The 15,676-nt window shown below is 35.9% G+C and overlaps 1 protein-coding gene across 1 annotated transcript in view; it reads left to right on the top strand.

Moving 5' to 3' along the window:
• Positions 1–8,942, top strand: part of Col28a1 (collagen type XXVIII alpha 1 chain) — a 158,234-nt gene extending 149,292 nt beyond the window's left edge. The window contains exons 33-35 of the mRNA XM_076861514.2: positions 5,572–5,698; positions 7,461–7,633; positions 8,704–8,942. Of these exons, the coding sequence (XP_076717629.2) occupies positions 5,572–5,698; positions 7,461–7,633 (300 nt within the window). The 3' untranslated portion in view covers positions 8,704–8,942. The remainder of the gene's footprint in view (positions 1–5,571; positions 5,699–7,460; positions 7,634–8,703) is intronic.
• Positions 8,943–15,676: the final 6,734 nt, after the last annotated feature.

Raw genomic sequence — 15,676 nt, 5'->3', positions numbered from 1 at the left:
TTTAAAACACAATGGCATATATTTTAGCTTGATACTAAGCCTCTGTGACAGGAGAAATAGTATAAAGTCTGAGTACATCTATATTTTCTTTGAATGTTCTATGCAAATAAAATTGTATAGAATGCTCAATCATATTATACTGACTACTAAATGAAGTAGCCTATTCAGAAGCCATAATCAATGCTATTGAAAACCTCAAAAGACATGGGACCAGGCCTAGTAGGTAGTTTAATTTGTCCAATGACCAAAAACAAATGGATTTCCAGAAATTAAACCCAATTAAATAAAATGGATTTCCAGAAATTAGACCCAATTAATTATTCACAAATGGACTTAAGTTAGTTACATATATAGATACTGTTACATTGGTTAGTATAATAATTTACTTATTTATAAAATAAAATTAATATTTTCATTGTGATAAAAAATGCAAATTCTTGATAAAACCCTACATAACAACTAACTCTTATTATGTAGAGATGCTGGCTAAGCATCATAAATCACTGAGAATAGATTTATTACCCTTAGAATCTGAGATGCTTCTATACCTGGAAAATTTGGTTTGTAGTCTCAATAATGAAACTAAATACTTAATTCCCTCAGCTCCAAAGACTATATTCTTCCTATTTTACTTCTGAAATTAGGACATATCTATTAAATATGTGTGGTCTTTTTCAAAGACTGTTAAGTTTATCCTGTTATCTCACAATGAATGAAATTCTAGAAGTGAAATCTGATAGCTGCCTGACATCTGACTGAATCATCTCTTCTCTTGAGGTCTGTTTTCTTACCTGTAAAACAAGGGATTATTATCAAAATGTTCTCTTTTTTAAAGTATATGATTACAGCAGTTCAAAACTTTTATTGGGCAATGTCATAGTAGTGGGCATTATACTAATGTGTGAGAGGGGTTTAACAGAATAAAATCCTGCATTCCACTTCCATGAAAGAAAGCTGCAGTGAATCTGGGAGTGCAACCCAAGCTCAAGGTTTTCCTGAGAGTCTTGCAACCTTGAAATACAAGTAAAGAACCTTCTTTTGAGTACTTGGATTTAAGTGCTGAGAGTCCTGGCAAAGAAGTGTTCTCCCCTGGGAAGAGTCCACCGAGAAGGACTCCTGAGAAGCCGGACACCTTGAAGGTGCTGGCCGTGGAGCCATTTGGCAGTAGCAGAATCCTCACACCCAAATGGGAAAAATTTGACCTGCAAGGCTAGGACAAGGCTGAATCTGAACACAAGGGCTAATGCACAAGATAATTAGCATTCATCCAGAGCAGACATGAGCTCAGAGTTGAAGAGCTTGTCTGTGATATATAAAAGATTCTAGGTAATGAATTAGGAGGAAAATGTTTGGAAATCGGAAACCAAAAGACCTTTTGGAATGGTGTGTGGCGTGGTCAGCGATCCTCATTAGCTCATGCATTCATATTCTGCGGATGTGGCAAAGTCTGTTTTCCTCCTATTAAAGATCAGCGTGAAGGCTGAAAGAGCATGATGATAACAGATCTGCTTGTCCAGCTGCATGGAGCAGTCCTGGACTCCAGGTGTCAGCCCCCACATGCCCCAGACACCTCTTTTGCGCCCTTTGCTATGGTGAGCCCCTGCTTGGAACTGGAACCATCTTTCCCCACTAAGGGAGGCCAGCGTGGCAGGAATAGAAACGTGCGCACCCGTAGGCAGGCTTGTGTTTTTAGGTTTAATATGTATAATATAATAAACACCTGAGTGCACACCCTGCCCCCAGAAGTGACCAGTGTTTCCATTTGTTTACTCGCCAGAGATCGTTTTTTATCCTCCTCTCCAGAGGCAGCCACTAGCAATGAATGGGTGTTTATTTTGCCAGTTAAATATGAGTGCTTAAATCCCCCTCTTACAGTTGGAAGGTTATGTTAGGGCTGATCTTTTTTATTCTAAAAACTCTGACCTTAAAGCCTAGAGGAGTTGAGTAATCCAAAATTGTCTTTCTTTCTTTCTTTGCACATCCTTATTAAGTTTGGCCTGAAGAGAGTGTAATAGGAAAACTCTAACAGTCTGTGAATTTATTTAGTGCCTTCTCTATGCTATTGAAATAAAAGAAGAGAAAATAGAGAATAGAAGGAAGATACAAAGAAAAAGAACCAATGGCATTGTTCAATATCTCTTATCAGGGCTGTGATGTTTATATATGTGAACTAGGAAATGGTACAAAATAGTGGCAGGGAGGGACATTTTTCTTTTTCCTCTACCCTCTTAAGCTCTAGTCTGGAGCTCTGTAAATTTGACTGACAAAAGACAGATTAACAAGAGGAAAACAAACAGAAGTTTATTAACATGTGCAGCACACAACACATAGGGGCATTCAGTGATGAATAACTCAAAGGGATGTTAGCACTGGGAGCTTGTATAGAATCCTAACAAAAGGACAATAAATTTGTAAAAAAGTGACAAGACAAAAAGGATTTCGAGTTTCCAGGGGAGCAAATTGTGGGAAGGTGAATATATGGGGGAGCTAGTGGAAGATAAGAGCCAGTTATATAGAGTCCTCTGGTGCCAACTCTGGGATAAGAATCTAGGGTGATCTTCAGTGATTAACTCTGTCCTTCCTGATAGAGAAAGAAGGACATCTTTATAAATTTAGGTCCTGCTTTTAGGCAAATGGAGAAAGGGCAGATAGCTTTTTCTGCATCTGCTTCTTCTCAGTTGCCTCAAAATAAATCAACATGCAAAAGTGGCATATTTGGGGCTGGCATGTTCTGCTTCCATACAGGGTAGGGCTAAAGGGTACACTCTGTATATTCAGAGCCCTGTACAGAAGAGTCAGAAGGTATTGTGCATCATCTAGAAGAGGAGACTCTGTACTGAGTAGTTACTGGAAGTTTTATAAACGGAGAGCAACTCTAAATAGGTTTCAGTGAAGGGTTGGTTTTGAGAGCCTGAGGCAGAATGAAGAGGAAGAAATGAAGGGTCCTGGAACATTATCACCCTACAGACAGTATATCTGAGGGTCATAGTGGCAGGTGAGATCGTATTGTGTGGAGGGGGCAGATTATGCCAGGGGTCTATAGATCAGCTGGAGAATTTTTCAACAGTGACACTGGTAATTATATATCTTTTCAATCATAATAGCTAGTAAAGGGTAATACTTTAGGAAATACACTCTCGCTGAGTGTTCAAATTTGTAAAAAAACATGTTTGGAGGGGACTTTGTCTCAAAGCCTTAAATATATGTGTTCTTCAGCCCACAAAGTAGACCTGAGGTTTATAACAGAAGAAAAAAAAAGGGAAATAAATTTCAAAAAAGACCATTATCATTATGGATATTCTATATTTAAAATAATGTTGCAGTCATGGTAAAATATATGGAATGATCATAATATATACTAGGAACATAGTATATATTAAGAATGAAAAGCATAGAAAAACAAACATGCAGCATTTTTTAAAAAAAATATGCACATTAACTGGGAAAAAAATTATACCTTAATATTAACAATAATTATCTCTGGGGGGTAGAATTACTTCTGATTTCTATTTCTTCTTTTTCCTTGTTCATGTTTTCTAAAATTCCTTTCAATGAATGTTTGATTTTATAATAAGTAAGAAAATTATAAAAATTACAAACCATAACAATTATGCATTTGTTCAAATATCTGAAATATGTTGATCCAGAAGATTGATGAAAATAGTTTCATTTATAAAAGAAGTTATGCTTATTCTAGAATGTGGTGTAAATTACAGATGTCAAAATTCCCAAATGACCATGTGACTGAGAAAAAACCCAGACATTCTTAGGCTTACAAGACATAAAGAATAACTTAGGCGGTCTCAGAACAGAGTTAGGTAAAGATTTAAAGGCTGAGTTAATTCATTTAAGAAAATGGTGCTCCCTAGAGCACTTCAAAGGAACATTATCATCCTACAGACAGTATATCTGAGGTTAGACTAATATCAGTTGGTTTTTAATGTTTGATAAACTACTCTTCAAACTCTTATATTTTGCTTATCATGACATATGCAAGCAAAAAACAATGGTACTTCTTTCCTGATATGGGGCTTAGTTCTCCCCAATGCAAGAGACTGAGAAAAAATTCTTCTAGCCTTACAATTCTCAAGTTCTATGATTGTAGCAAAAGCTAACATTCAGATTGCTGTGTTACTCACAGTATCATTCTGAAATAAAGAGGAACCTCAAGTGATACAAAGTTGTACATTCATTTAAACCACTTTGTGTTTTGAAGCCAGTGTAAAGTTACTATCATATTTGAATGAAGTGCTTTTTGTGTAGGGCCAGTGACCAATTTTAATGGACTTAATCTGACTCATGTAGCAGTACTTTAATAACTTTAAAAATATACATACATGAGTATTAGAATTAATTAGCTCTTCCACCATGGTGTGTGTGTGTGTGTGTGTGTGTGTGTGTGTGCATGTGCCTACACATAGGTATGCACACAGCATCAAATGCAGGATAGCTGAGATAGAAGAGAGCAACTGATGATGACAACTGCCTCTTGTTATAGTGTAACAAGGATAAAAAAGCATCCCAGGTAACTATGTTACCTCATTCGCAGATATACCTATTTAAATAATTTTTTTTTTAACAAACCAAGCAAGCAAACAAACAAACAAACAAAATAACAAACAAGTGGGGAGCATGCAAGGATAAATAACCATACTGGACCAGAATTGAGGTGAATCACTGATTCAACTTCGTATAGTTAGGATCCAAATAGGGGGGAAAAAGAAAAAAAAAAGAACATAATTGTTACCCTAAAAGATTTGCCTAACTGCTGGAAATACGGTCAAGAAAACTGACACAACTTTTCTTTTTTTTTCCAGCAAAAACTTTTCTTCCTTGTTCCATTACATAAGGTGAATTTTGATGAAACTTGAAAGTTTTAGTCCCAGAAATTTGCTTTTGAAATTATATTGTCTGTTCCTGAGATGTCCAGCATATCTTAGAAATTAAGTACCCACAGCCTTTAGCATCAGCTGGGATCTGGGTGACAGGAAGGGCAGGTGTTTTCAGCTGAGACTGGGCAGCAATCAAATTAGATGACAAATCATTGCTATTGTTTTCATCTCAGCTGTGTTATTGTCCTCTACCACCCTGATTTCCATTCTCAAAATTGATTGGAATCATGGCACACATTTTGGAATGCATTGTTAAAATCTCTAGTGTTATAAAATGGATAGAAAAGGCCACGAAAACATTAAATTAGTGGTTATTTTCCCTCCTGGTAGCAGTGACTAAGAAAAGAATGAAGTTAACCCCCTCCCAACCTCACATCATTCATACCCTGTACACAGAGCTCTCTGGAATGCATCTGTGCCTGGAGGTGGGCAGTGTGTGTGTATACATAAACACTTATGCAAAGTGGTAGGGAAATTCACAGCCCAGCTATTCAGAGATGCCTGACACAGATAAGGGGCCTTATTTCCTGAGCTTTTATTTGAAATAGTAAGTATCAGAAAGTTGGGGGTACATAGCCATGCGGAATTTTTCCTCAAATGTTCCCAGAAGCAAATTAACTTTTTTATTTGATATTATCATAACCAAAAAAAATATATAAATACTTTTGTGTGTGTGTAGTTCAGTGTCCCTGGACCCGAGCATGAGGAGAATGAGCCTCCAGAGCCGACGTGGGCTCATAGATTGGTTGTTACTTCCTCATCTGAGGCTGTTGCCACTCTTGGGCCATTGCTCAGCACCCTTGAGAGTATGGAAACCAGAACTCCAAGTCCTGGACTGATTTTATACCAGGATAATTTGGTGCACAAAGGTAAGAGACACCTAGCAATCAACTGCTGTACCTACCACGTGAGGCAGGCACAGAAAGATGGTCTCTAAAATCTCATTTAAAAAAGAACGCTCTGACTCTAACCAGGGAGGACAAAAGATATTTTTTTGCTGGGTTATATATAGAGTTGTAAACTGGCTGACTATGGAATAAATTTTATTATAAAAGTTTTAAAGCTGTTTATTTTATTTTAAATGTGATTTCAAATTGAATGCCTTTAGAGAAGATTGTGTTCCGTTTGCCATAGTCTAGCTGCTCCCTGTTGTCTTACATGTGGCTTCCATACAAGTAGGCATTTGAGGTTTTGACCTCTTGATTGCACAAGAAAGAGAAAAAAAGATAAAATTTTAGATTTTTATTCATCAACATATTTTTTAAAAAATTGGTTTTATTTTTTAAATACATGACAGTGGAATGCATCACAATTCTTATTGCACACCAACATATTTTCTATGGAGTTAATATATATGAAAAATTATATATATGCATATATATATGCATTTTTTGTGAAATATGCAAGAAAAACAACATCCCTGTTTAGATTAGCTTGAAAACAAGTTATACAATATACAGTATTTAGTTTTTAAGAGCAGAGGTAGAGGAAGTATGTTTCTTCCTATTTGGTCTAAGGAGCCTTTATAAGAGCTGGAGAAAGAACTCATTCGCTACAGAGAAATGAAACTTGTGACTCAAACCAACTCGCACAATAAAAGTCACAGGCACAATCATCCATTTGGACTTTTAATTAATTTATTTATTGGCTTCTCCCACCTTGGATTAACTTCAGGTAGGAAATGTGAATCAAAGTACTATGGAGAATCAAAAAATAGAAAGGGATTTAACATTGTTGGCATGGTGGTATGGTCTTGTAGTCCAGCTGCTCTGTCGGCTGAGGTGGAACAGTCACTTGAGCCCATGAGTTTGAGGCCACATGGTGAGACTCCATTTCAAAAAAAAAAAAAAAAAAAAGAAAAAGAAAAAGAAAAAGAAAAGAAAAGAAAAGAAAAGAGAAAAGGATTTAACAGATTGAAAGTTCTGTGATTAGAAGAATCTCATTAGTATAATATGACTTTATTGTTATGACTCACCTTTGCTTTCTTACAGTGGGTACTTTTCTGAAATTTATTTGTAAATTGACTTTAGAATGTCATATTTTTAGCATCCTATAAGAGTTGTTCTTTAGAGGAATTGTGATATAAAGAGCCTCTCATTTTCCTGCCTTTGGTGACTTACAGGGTTTTTCTTTTTAGGCACACACAGTGATACTTTCTATGAATAAACTGAAGGTGTAAGTCATTTTAATTCCAAATATTAACTTGATTTAAAATCAAATCCAAAGTAAATGGAAGAAGTCCTATCTTTCTCATATCAACAAATCCCACAAAAGTATTAATAAATAAATTCTCACACTTTCAGGGAAATGTGTATTTTTATTGGGGCTTCATAAAGATCAAAAACTTTTGTTTTAAATGAATGAATATGTAGTGGTAGAGTTTCAGGTAGTAGGCAGAATATTTGGGGTTTTTTGGATCCCTTCTTTCACTCATTTAGAATCATATTTTCTTAGTTGGTCTGCTAATGTGTCAAAAGCATATTTTAAAAATATAACTTCATAAAGCTTTTACTTTTCATCCCAGTAAAGAAAAACCTCTAGTAATGCATTATCCTTTTCCCACCCCAGATCCTAGATGTTTGGAAGACTTGAAGCCTGGAAACTGTGTTGATTATGTGGTTCGATGGTATTATGACAAACAGGTCAACTCGTGTGCCCGCTTTTGGTATAGTGGCTGCAGTGGCTCAGGAAACAGATTCAACAGTGAAAAGGAATGCCAGGAAATCTGCATTCAAGGATGAGTAAGTAAATTAACCTATCTCTATTGAAAGCCCAGAAATACTCCAATACAAAGAGGGCACCATTTTGTGTTTTTATAATTTAAAAATGTAATGAAATCCTCACAACAACCTTATGATGTGGGTGGTGATGTTAACTTCTTATATAGACGAGAAAGCTAAGACACAGACAAATTTTGTAGCTTGTCAATTGTCAATCAACTAAAAGGTGGTGGAGCTGGGGACTGGAACTCAGGGCTGTATAACTTTGATACACAGGTTCTATCTGCTTCATGACCTGTGATCTGAGTTTGATTCCTGTTAATTCCTGTCATACATATTATGTTAGGTCAAACACCTACCACTGCCCATGGCCCCACTCCCTCACACCTTCACATCCTTGTCACTAGCAGAAGGTAAGTGGTGGGGAAGGACTTTGGTTAAAATTAGAAGTGATCAGGATTTTTTTTTTTTCTCCTGTAAGTGGACACAATACCTTTATTTATTTATTTTTATGTGGTGCTGAGGATCGAACCCCGTGCCTCACACGTGCGAGGCAAGTGCTTTACCACTGAGCCACAACCCCAGCCCAGTGATCAGGATATTCTTATGCATGAGTGCTGGTTAGGCACGGATAAGGTGAGGGCAGTGAGATTTTTGCCATACATGCCCCAAAAGTGATAGTACAGAGAAATCAGTCTGAATTAAAATTACTATAGTGTATTATAAACTGTTACTTCCTGTTTCTCCAGCATGTTTGATAAGACCTTCATTGTATGTTTCAGTTAAAAATTCAAACACAGCAACTTTAAAAGTACATGAATGGAAGTTTTGATTTGATGGGGATGGAATGAGAAAGCACTTGGCAGCCAAGAACTACTTGAAGCCCACATCTACTTTTGAGCAGGATAATTTAAAGATAGGACTCACACTGGAAAATGAGCCATCGAATTGAAATATGAGTAAATGGAGAGTTCAGTCTGTCATTTTATAATAATTTTGTGACATCAAGTCTGGGAAGACCATTAGTTCTGAGCTGAGCTGAGACAGCATTTGTACGTATCATCTGACAGCGTACTTTCTCCTTCTTTCAGACTGTGACTCTCATTCAAGTTCAACAATACAGAAAAGAACTTTCAAGGAAGAAGGAAGTGGAAGAATAGCCGTCTTATCAAAAATAATATTATAATTCTGGGATGTAATTAAAATTGTATTATGTAATATTTGATACTACAAAAGAGTCCTTGTAAATTTAAAAACATAATAGGATGAACACCAGTGAACACATCATCACCTAGGGAATGAACCAAACATCACCCACTCTATTGAAGTTTTTCAGTGCCATCTGCCACCACAGCCCCCCATTCTATGCTAGGGACATAGTTTGTTGCTACTGGTTTTATAGGTACTTTTACATGTAAAACTGTATGTATCTCTAAGCCATGTTTAGTCTTGAATATTTTAGAGCTTTGTAAAAGTGGCAGTATACTTTAGTCTTTAGCAACTTCCATTCAACTTTATAATTAATCATATATTTTTCCATATAAAATATATTCCTAAATAACTTATTATTTAGTTTTTTGAGCTTTAGAAAATTGGTGTTATAACTGGATGTGGTGGCATAGACCTATGATCCTAATGACTTTGGAAGCTAAGACAGGAAGACTGAAAGTTCAAGGACAGCCTGGACAACTGAGTGAGACCCTGTCTCAAAAATCAATCAAGCAAGCAACAAATTAATTAAGTAATTAATTAATTATATGGGCTGGGGACAGCTCTGTGATAGAGCACTTGCCTAGCATGCTCAAGGCCCTGGATTTGATACCTATCACAAGAAAAAACAAATATTAAAATTGTGTTATAATATATAGTTCTCCATTGTTTGCTAGACTATTAATTGTTTATGTGCATTTATTTCACAGTTGTGTAATGTTTATGTGAATATACCACAATATATTTAACCATTACTTTGGAATAATCAAGTTGTTTCTGTCTCCTTTTTTTCATTATTTTATCAACATTGTCATGAAAGCTTTTATTCATGTCACATCCACATCAGTGTTTTTCTAGTGTATATTGCTTGGTTGCAGGGCATGTGCATATTCAAAACTAGTATATATCATATCAATTTTTCCCCAAAGTGTTTGAACCAATTTATTATAAGTTCCCAAGAGTTGTACAGAAGAGTTATCAGAGTGCTTAATTTTGTTAAGTTGAATGAAAATGGTATCTTGTTTTAAGGTAGCATTCTCTGGTGCCATCCTACAATGCCTAGTCAGCATCTGTGCTGCTGTTTCTGAGAAATGCCTATTTATAACTGTGGGAAATTTTTTTTATTGGACTTTTTACCTTATTGAATTCTTGGAGTTTTTTTTTTAATATAGTCTGAGTTTTAATTCTTTGCTTGGATTTGTTTTGCTGACATCTTTAAAGCTTATCTTTTAAGTTTTCTTCCCTCCCTTCATTTCTTCCTTCCTTCCATTTTTCTGTCTACCTTGATTGTAGAGCAGTGAGATTTACCCATCTCCCCTTTTGCAGTTAACACTTTTTGCTCCTTCTTAATGCCTCTCAGCTTCTCGACCATCTTTCTTGGATGAGAAACTTCTCCAGAACAAAAGTCATTTAGTTCCCATCATTTCTCTAGATTCCTATCTTTATACCTAGTTATTCCTTATTATATTATTCACTCCTTGATAATTTCTAGGTGATATCTTTTCAATTTGTTTAATTTTCTTTAGTTGTCCTTGGCATGAAAGTATGAGCTATATGAATATCTCCCCCCTCTCCCCACCGGGCTAGGGATCTATCCTTGCTAGGCAAGTGCTCTACCAATGAACTATAACCCCTAGAATTCTATCAGTTTTGGGTTAGGGCTTCACATGTTTTCTCATTTCCTGGAAACTCATCAATGCATTAAAAAGTATATATTAGCCACCATAGTTTGTTGAAAAGTAGGACACTTCAGGGTATCTAGGATGTTATTTTAGTGGAAGAAAAAGTATTTTTATTCCTCTTTCAAGCTTTTCATAACTGTACCCCCACAGAAAATTGATATGCAAACATATTATAAGGTCGGTTTGAGTATTTGTCTCTTCTTCTGAAATATCCTTGTTTTTCTTCCATAACTAGCAAAGTCCTAACACTCCAATGACAACTGGGAGGTTTCTTCCTTTGTGGTTCCTTCTCATCCCTATCTTGCTCAACACCAAGGACCCAAAGTACTTGGTTTATGTCTCCATTCTGCACATTCTCCACAAGCTAAGCCGCTTTGTACTTTTTTGAGGCACATCCGCATTAATTTCCTTTTGCTGCTATAACAAAAGACCACAGGTTCAGTATCTTAAACAACAAAAATGTGTTATCTTAAAGTTCTGTACCTCAGAAATCTGTTGCGGATCTCAATGGTCTAAAATCAAGGTGTACGTAGGGCTGTGTTTCTTCTGGAGGCACTGGAGGAGAATCCATTTTCTTGCCTTTTCCAATGTCTAAAGGCCACCCACATTCCTTGGGCTGTGGCCTCTTCCTCTGTTTTTAGAACCAGCAACTGCAGGTTGATGTCCCTCATGTTATCTTTCTGGTTTACAGTCACAAAAGGATCTTTGTTTAAAGAACTCATATGACTAGATAGGTCCACTTAAATACTCCAGAATAATCTTCCTGCCTCAAAGTCCTTCATTTTGGTTACAGCTACAATGTCCTTTTTGCCATGTAAGAGATAGTGTGTCCACAGATTTTGGAGATTAGGAAGTAGACATCTTCGGGGCCCTTACACTGTCTAGCTGCTCTTGGAGCAAAGACATCCATACCTTGTTTGTCTCCATGTCTCTACTTCCTTACACACAGGACGACCTCAATAAATTTTTTAAAAATTGAATTCATTTTATAAAAGCCATTACATAAATAAATATCTACTTGCAAGAGAAATATAGGAAAAATTAGGGGAAAAAATCATATCAGTTTAAAAGGAGGCTAAGAGAAAAGTGACATGTCAATGAGTGAAAACTATTACCTTCTTATTCACTTTGAGATTAGCACCCACTCTCTCCCTCCCCACCCCATCATTAGCAACCCAAAGGGAAAAGTCAGAGGGATTATTGTCTAACTAGATTAGAGATCAAAGAAAACAAATTGAACTTTGTGTGAATTAATTCTGGACAAGAGGCTGATGGTTTACATTCCATTATTTCCATTTTAGCATACTCTTAAAACTCCTAATGAGAACATTTCTTGACAATTAAAAAGCCAACAGAGATGGGAGAGGTATAGGACATTTTGTTTTTCTATTCTCATGAAAAAAGGACAGAATGTGTATATGACATGCTGAAAACAAGAATATGTATCTAAAGAAGTCTCCATTTCAAATTAAGACATGAAGAAATTTTTAGAATTTTATTAAGTATTAATGATGTTTCACAATTTTACTAATAAAAAATCATTGGTATGTTAAATATCTCAGATGATTATTTCTATTATATTTATTTACTGGAAAACTCAGCTTCAGTAATTCCAAGAAATGCTCTAATCAGATGTTTGTAGAGTATTCTAAATGTATAAAATGATAGGCTTCATAACCTTAGTCTTAATACTGATCTTAAACACAATATAAGTAAAAAAAATCAATGAGAGAAAGTTATTTGCAATACCGTGTAACAGAAATTTTTATATGTCTAGTTAACCCAGAGATCCTGCAAATCAAAGAGAATAAAAAAAAGAAAACTAGGTAAATGAAAAGAATTAGCAATTCAAAGAAAATGCACAATAAATATATGTAAAGATGTTCTAATTAAATTATGGTAGAAATGCACATTAAAACAGGTCCATATAGGGCCAGGGTATATGAACAAGTGCAAGTGATTCTCCTGAGAAGCCCTGTTGAGAACCACCAGTGGGTATTTGAATTCTGCCAGCCTTAACAGACAGCCTAACATTTGACTTGAAATGTTAGCTGTTTAGCTATTTTATGCCCTTTCCTTCTACGAATCAATAATTTAATGTCTTTAGTGAATAGCATTGCAAAGACATATTTTGTTGAAATGTCCAAGATTTTTTCTCCTCCTCATGGCATCTTGAAGTGAAATGTCACTAAAATAGGTTAGAATAGTCCAGAAATGTGTGCATGTGCTTGCTAAAATAATGACAGTCACAAATCATCTTTCACACATTTATTTGTGACATTTCATTTTTTAATTTTTTTTAAAATATTGAACTGACTTCACTCTAGGCAATGATTATTTCTTATCATTTCATAGAAATCAGTGCTCTTTGAAAAAAAAATCTTTAAACAATTTACTTAAAGTCATACCTGATTCTAAAACATTAGAAATTTTGGATCTTATTTTAATCTGATTAAGAAAATAATGGCTCTTAGACTCACCCAGATTCCTTTAGAGTCATGCATCTCCTTGGTTGTTTATCAGATTTAGACAAATACCCTGAGGGACTTGTCTAAAACTGCTTGGGTTTCTGGTAGGACATTTTCTCCTCCTGCAACAGCCTATTTTCTAGGGAACACTGACTCTTACTGCTGTAACTGGAGCTGGATGCCTCCTGGCTTCACCCCTCACACATTCCTGCTCCGACCTCGTGGAGCCATAATAACGATTGTGTTATTATTTTAAGATAGCCAATATTTAAAAAAAAAAAAAAAAGATAGCCAATATATCCTCTTTCATCTGACTTTGTCAGCAGCTTCTCCTGTTTCCAGCTCTTTCCAGTCCTATCCTCCAATTCTGAGCATGCCTCCCCAGCTTCTGAAGATATTCTTGGTGACTAGAGAGGGCTAAGTTAGCACATCCTGTGTTCCAAGTATTATATTAAATAGGGATTCCACCCAAGATGGCTGCCACATCAACTGGAGACAGGAAAATGTCCCTCTATCTTGGAAGCAAAAAGAAATACAAGAATTACATAATAGGGTATGCATTCCCCCCCGCCCCCGCTGCCACCCCCATAGTAGGGGAAATAGGTAGTAAGGTAGTTGGAACTCAGGGACTTGCACTTGCTAGGTAAACACTCTACCACTGAGCCCCAACCCCAGCCCCATAAAGGGAATTCTAACTAGCAAATTAGGAGTTGTGGATTGCAAAGACAGCCAAGTACAGACTTCTCTACATACTTTTCTCTGAAATGGACTGGAGGTTTCAATTTTATTTTTACCGTCCTTCAAATTTGCCCTTACACTCCCCACTCAAGAGTTTCTTGACATTATTTTAAAATACTAATGAAATTCTCCAGTTATTTCCTCCTTGGCATATTAGTTGGTGTTATGTTAAATTTATCATTTGGCCATTTTTCCTCTCTTGCATTTTAATGAGGAGAGCTATGTTTTGCCAGTATCTGGAACTAGGGATTTTTTTTCAAACCGATTCTATTATGAATAGCACTGCTCAGACTTGCCTTCAGCTGTTTAAAAAGCAACAATAACAAAACCAGAACATGTCCCTGCTGGAAAACACAAAACCAGCGCCTTCCCTTATGTAATTATCTCATTTCTAATCTTCTAAGAAATAAATATTGGAATTAGTGCAGATTTTCTCTGTGGTGTATTACATGCTTTATTATTAGAAAAACATTGACAAATGCAGTAAAATTGATAAAAATTGTGCTGCTTCAAATTTTGGCATATTATTTAAGCTGTTCCCATACGAAAAATTTGAAGCAAAGTCTATTAAATTTTGCTTCATTGCAAACCTGAAGTCCCTCTGTATTCCATTTTTACATGAGTGTACAATCCCCAGCCAGTGACCTCATCTGACTACTGAGAAACATTCTAGACTTTCTTCTTTCTCATTCCTCATATCTGATTGCTCAATAGGTCCGGACCAACTTACTTCTTCCTGTTCCTCTCCACTGTGGACTCTTCATTGCACCTGGCTTCCCAATTGACTTCCTCACCTCCAATCTTACCACTCACCTCCCATCTCTACCTACACAGTGCTGGGGAATTATAGTAATTCAGACCCAATCATCTTCCTCCTAAAAATGTTTTAGGAGATCTCCATTTTATTCAAGATAAAGGGCAAGCCTTTTAGCATAGTATTCAGGGCTCTGCAGGACCTCACCACTGCTTATATCTCTAGTTTGTTTCCCTCTGAGTCCTTGGACATGCTCTTCAACGCAGCCGTACTCAACTGTAGGCCCTTTTTGAGAGCACTATTCATTCTGTTTTGGAATTTCCTCCTTACTTTTTTTACTGCCATTATAGGATTCATTCCCTATCAGAAGACAAAGAGCTACCTTATTTTTTTAAAAGAGTATCAGAGCTGGTCTTTTTATTAAGCAATCAATTTTTGCTGGACATCTAAATGTTTCTAATATCTTGCTATGATGACCAGTGCTTCATCAACTGCCCTTGTTCCCATTAGTCTTCAAGTCAGTATATCTATTGAATATATTTACAAAGACAAATTGTAAGGACAAAGAAATGAACTTTTGACAGATATACCAATTACCCTCCTTAAAGACTGTACAATTTACATCCTCCAACTTATAAGCATGGCTGCCTTTCCTCCTCCTTACCATCCATGAGTATTATTAGGTTTTTAATTTTTGTCCATTTGATGGGTGAAAAAAGAGTTTCACTTTAGTTTTAATCTGTATTACTCCCATTTTCAATTTTTTTAATATTGTGAAATATTGGATCTATATAATAGAAGTTGCATGTTATATATAAGTAGGTTATAAGTTGCATAGTATATTAGTGTACATTATATATAAGTAGGATATAAGTTGTATATAAATTGTATGTTTTATGTAAGTAATCATTTAATCATACAAAATCCTGTGTATCTAGCCCCTCAATTAAGAAACAGATCATTACAGTACTGTTGGATTCCCCTCAAAGTTTGCCACCAAGTGGACGAAGTTCAAATTGATGTGAAAATAAGTTATAATGATGATTTGGGATGTCCAAGGATGTGTTACATAAATCTCTAGGGCTTATTTAGTCAGCAATGTGCTATGTGGATCCTGAGGTTAGTTATCCCTATAATACCCTGTGTGAGTCCCTAAAGGTCATTACTTTGGCACAAGACAGACATTAATTAATTGCAACCTAGGACAGTAAGT

The sequence above is a fragment of the Callospermophilus lateralis genome, chromosome 1 (genome assembly GCF_048772815.1).
Source record: "Callospermophilus lateralis isolate mCalLat2 chromosome 1, mCalLat2.hap1, whole genome shotgun sequence".
Classification (NCBI taxonomy): domain Eukaryota; kingdom Metazoa; phylum Chordata; class Mammalia; order Rodentia; family Sciuridae; genus Callospermophilus; species Callospermophilus lateralis.
This window is presented reverse-complemented; position numbering and strand designations above follow the sequence as displayed.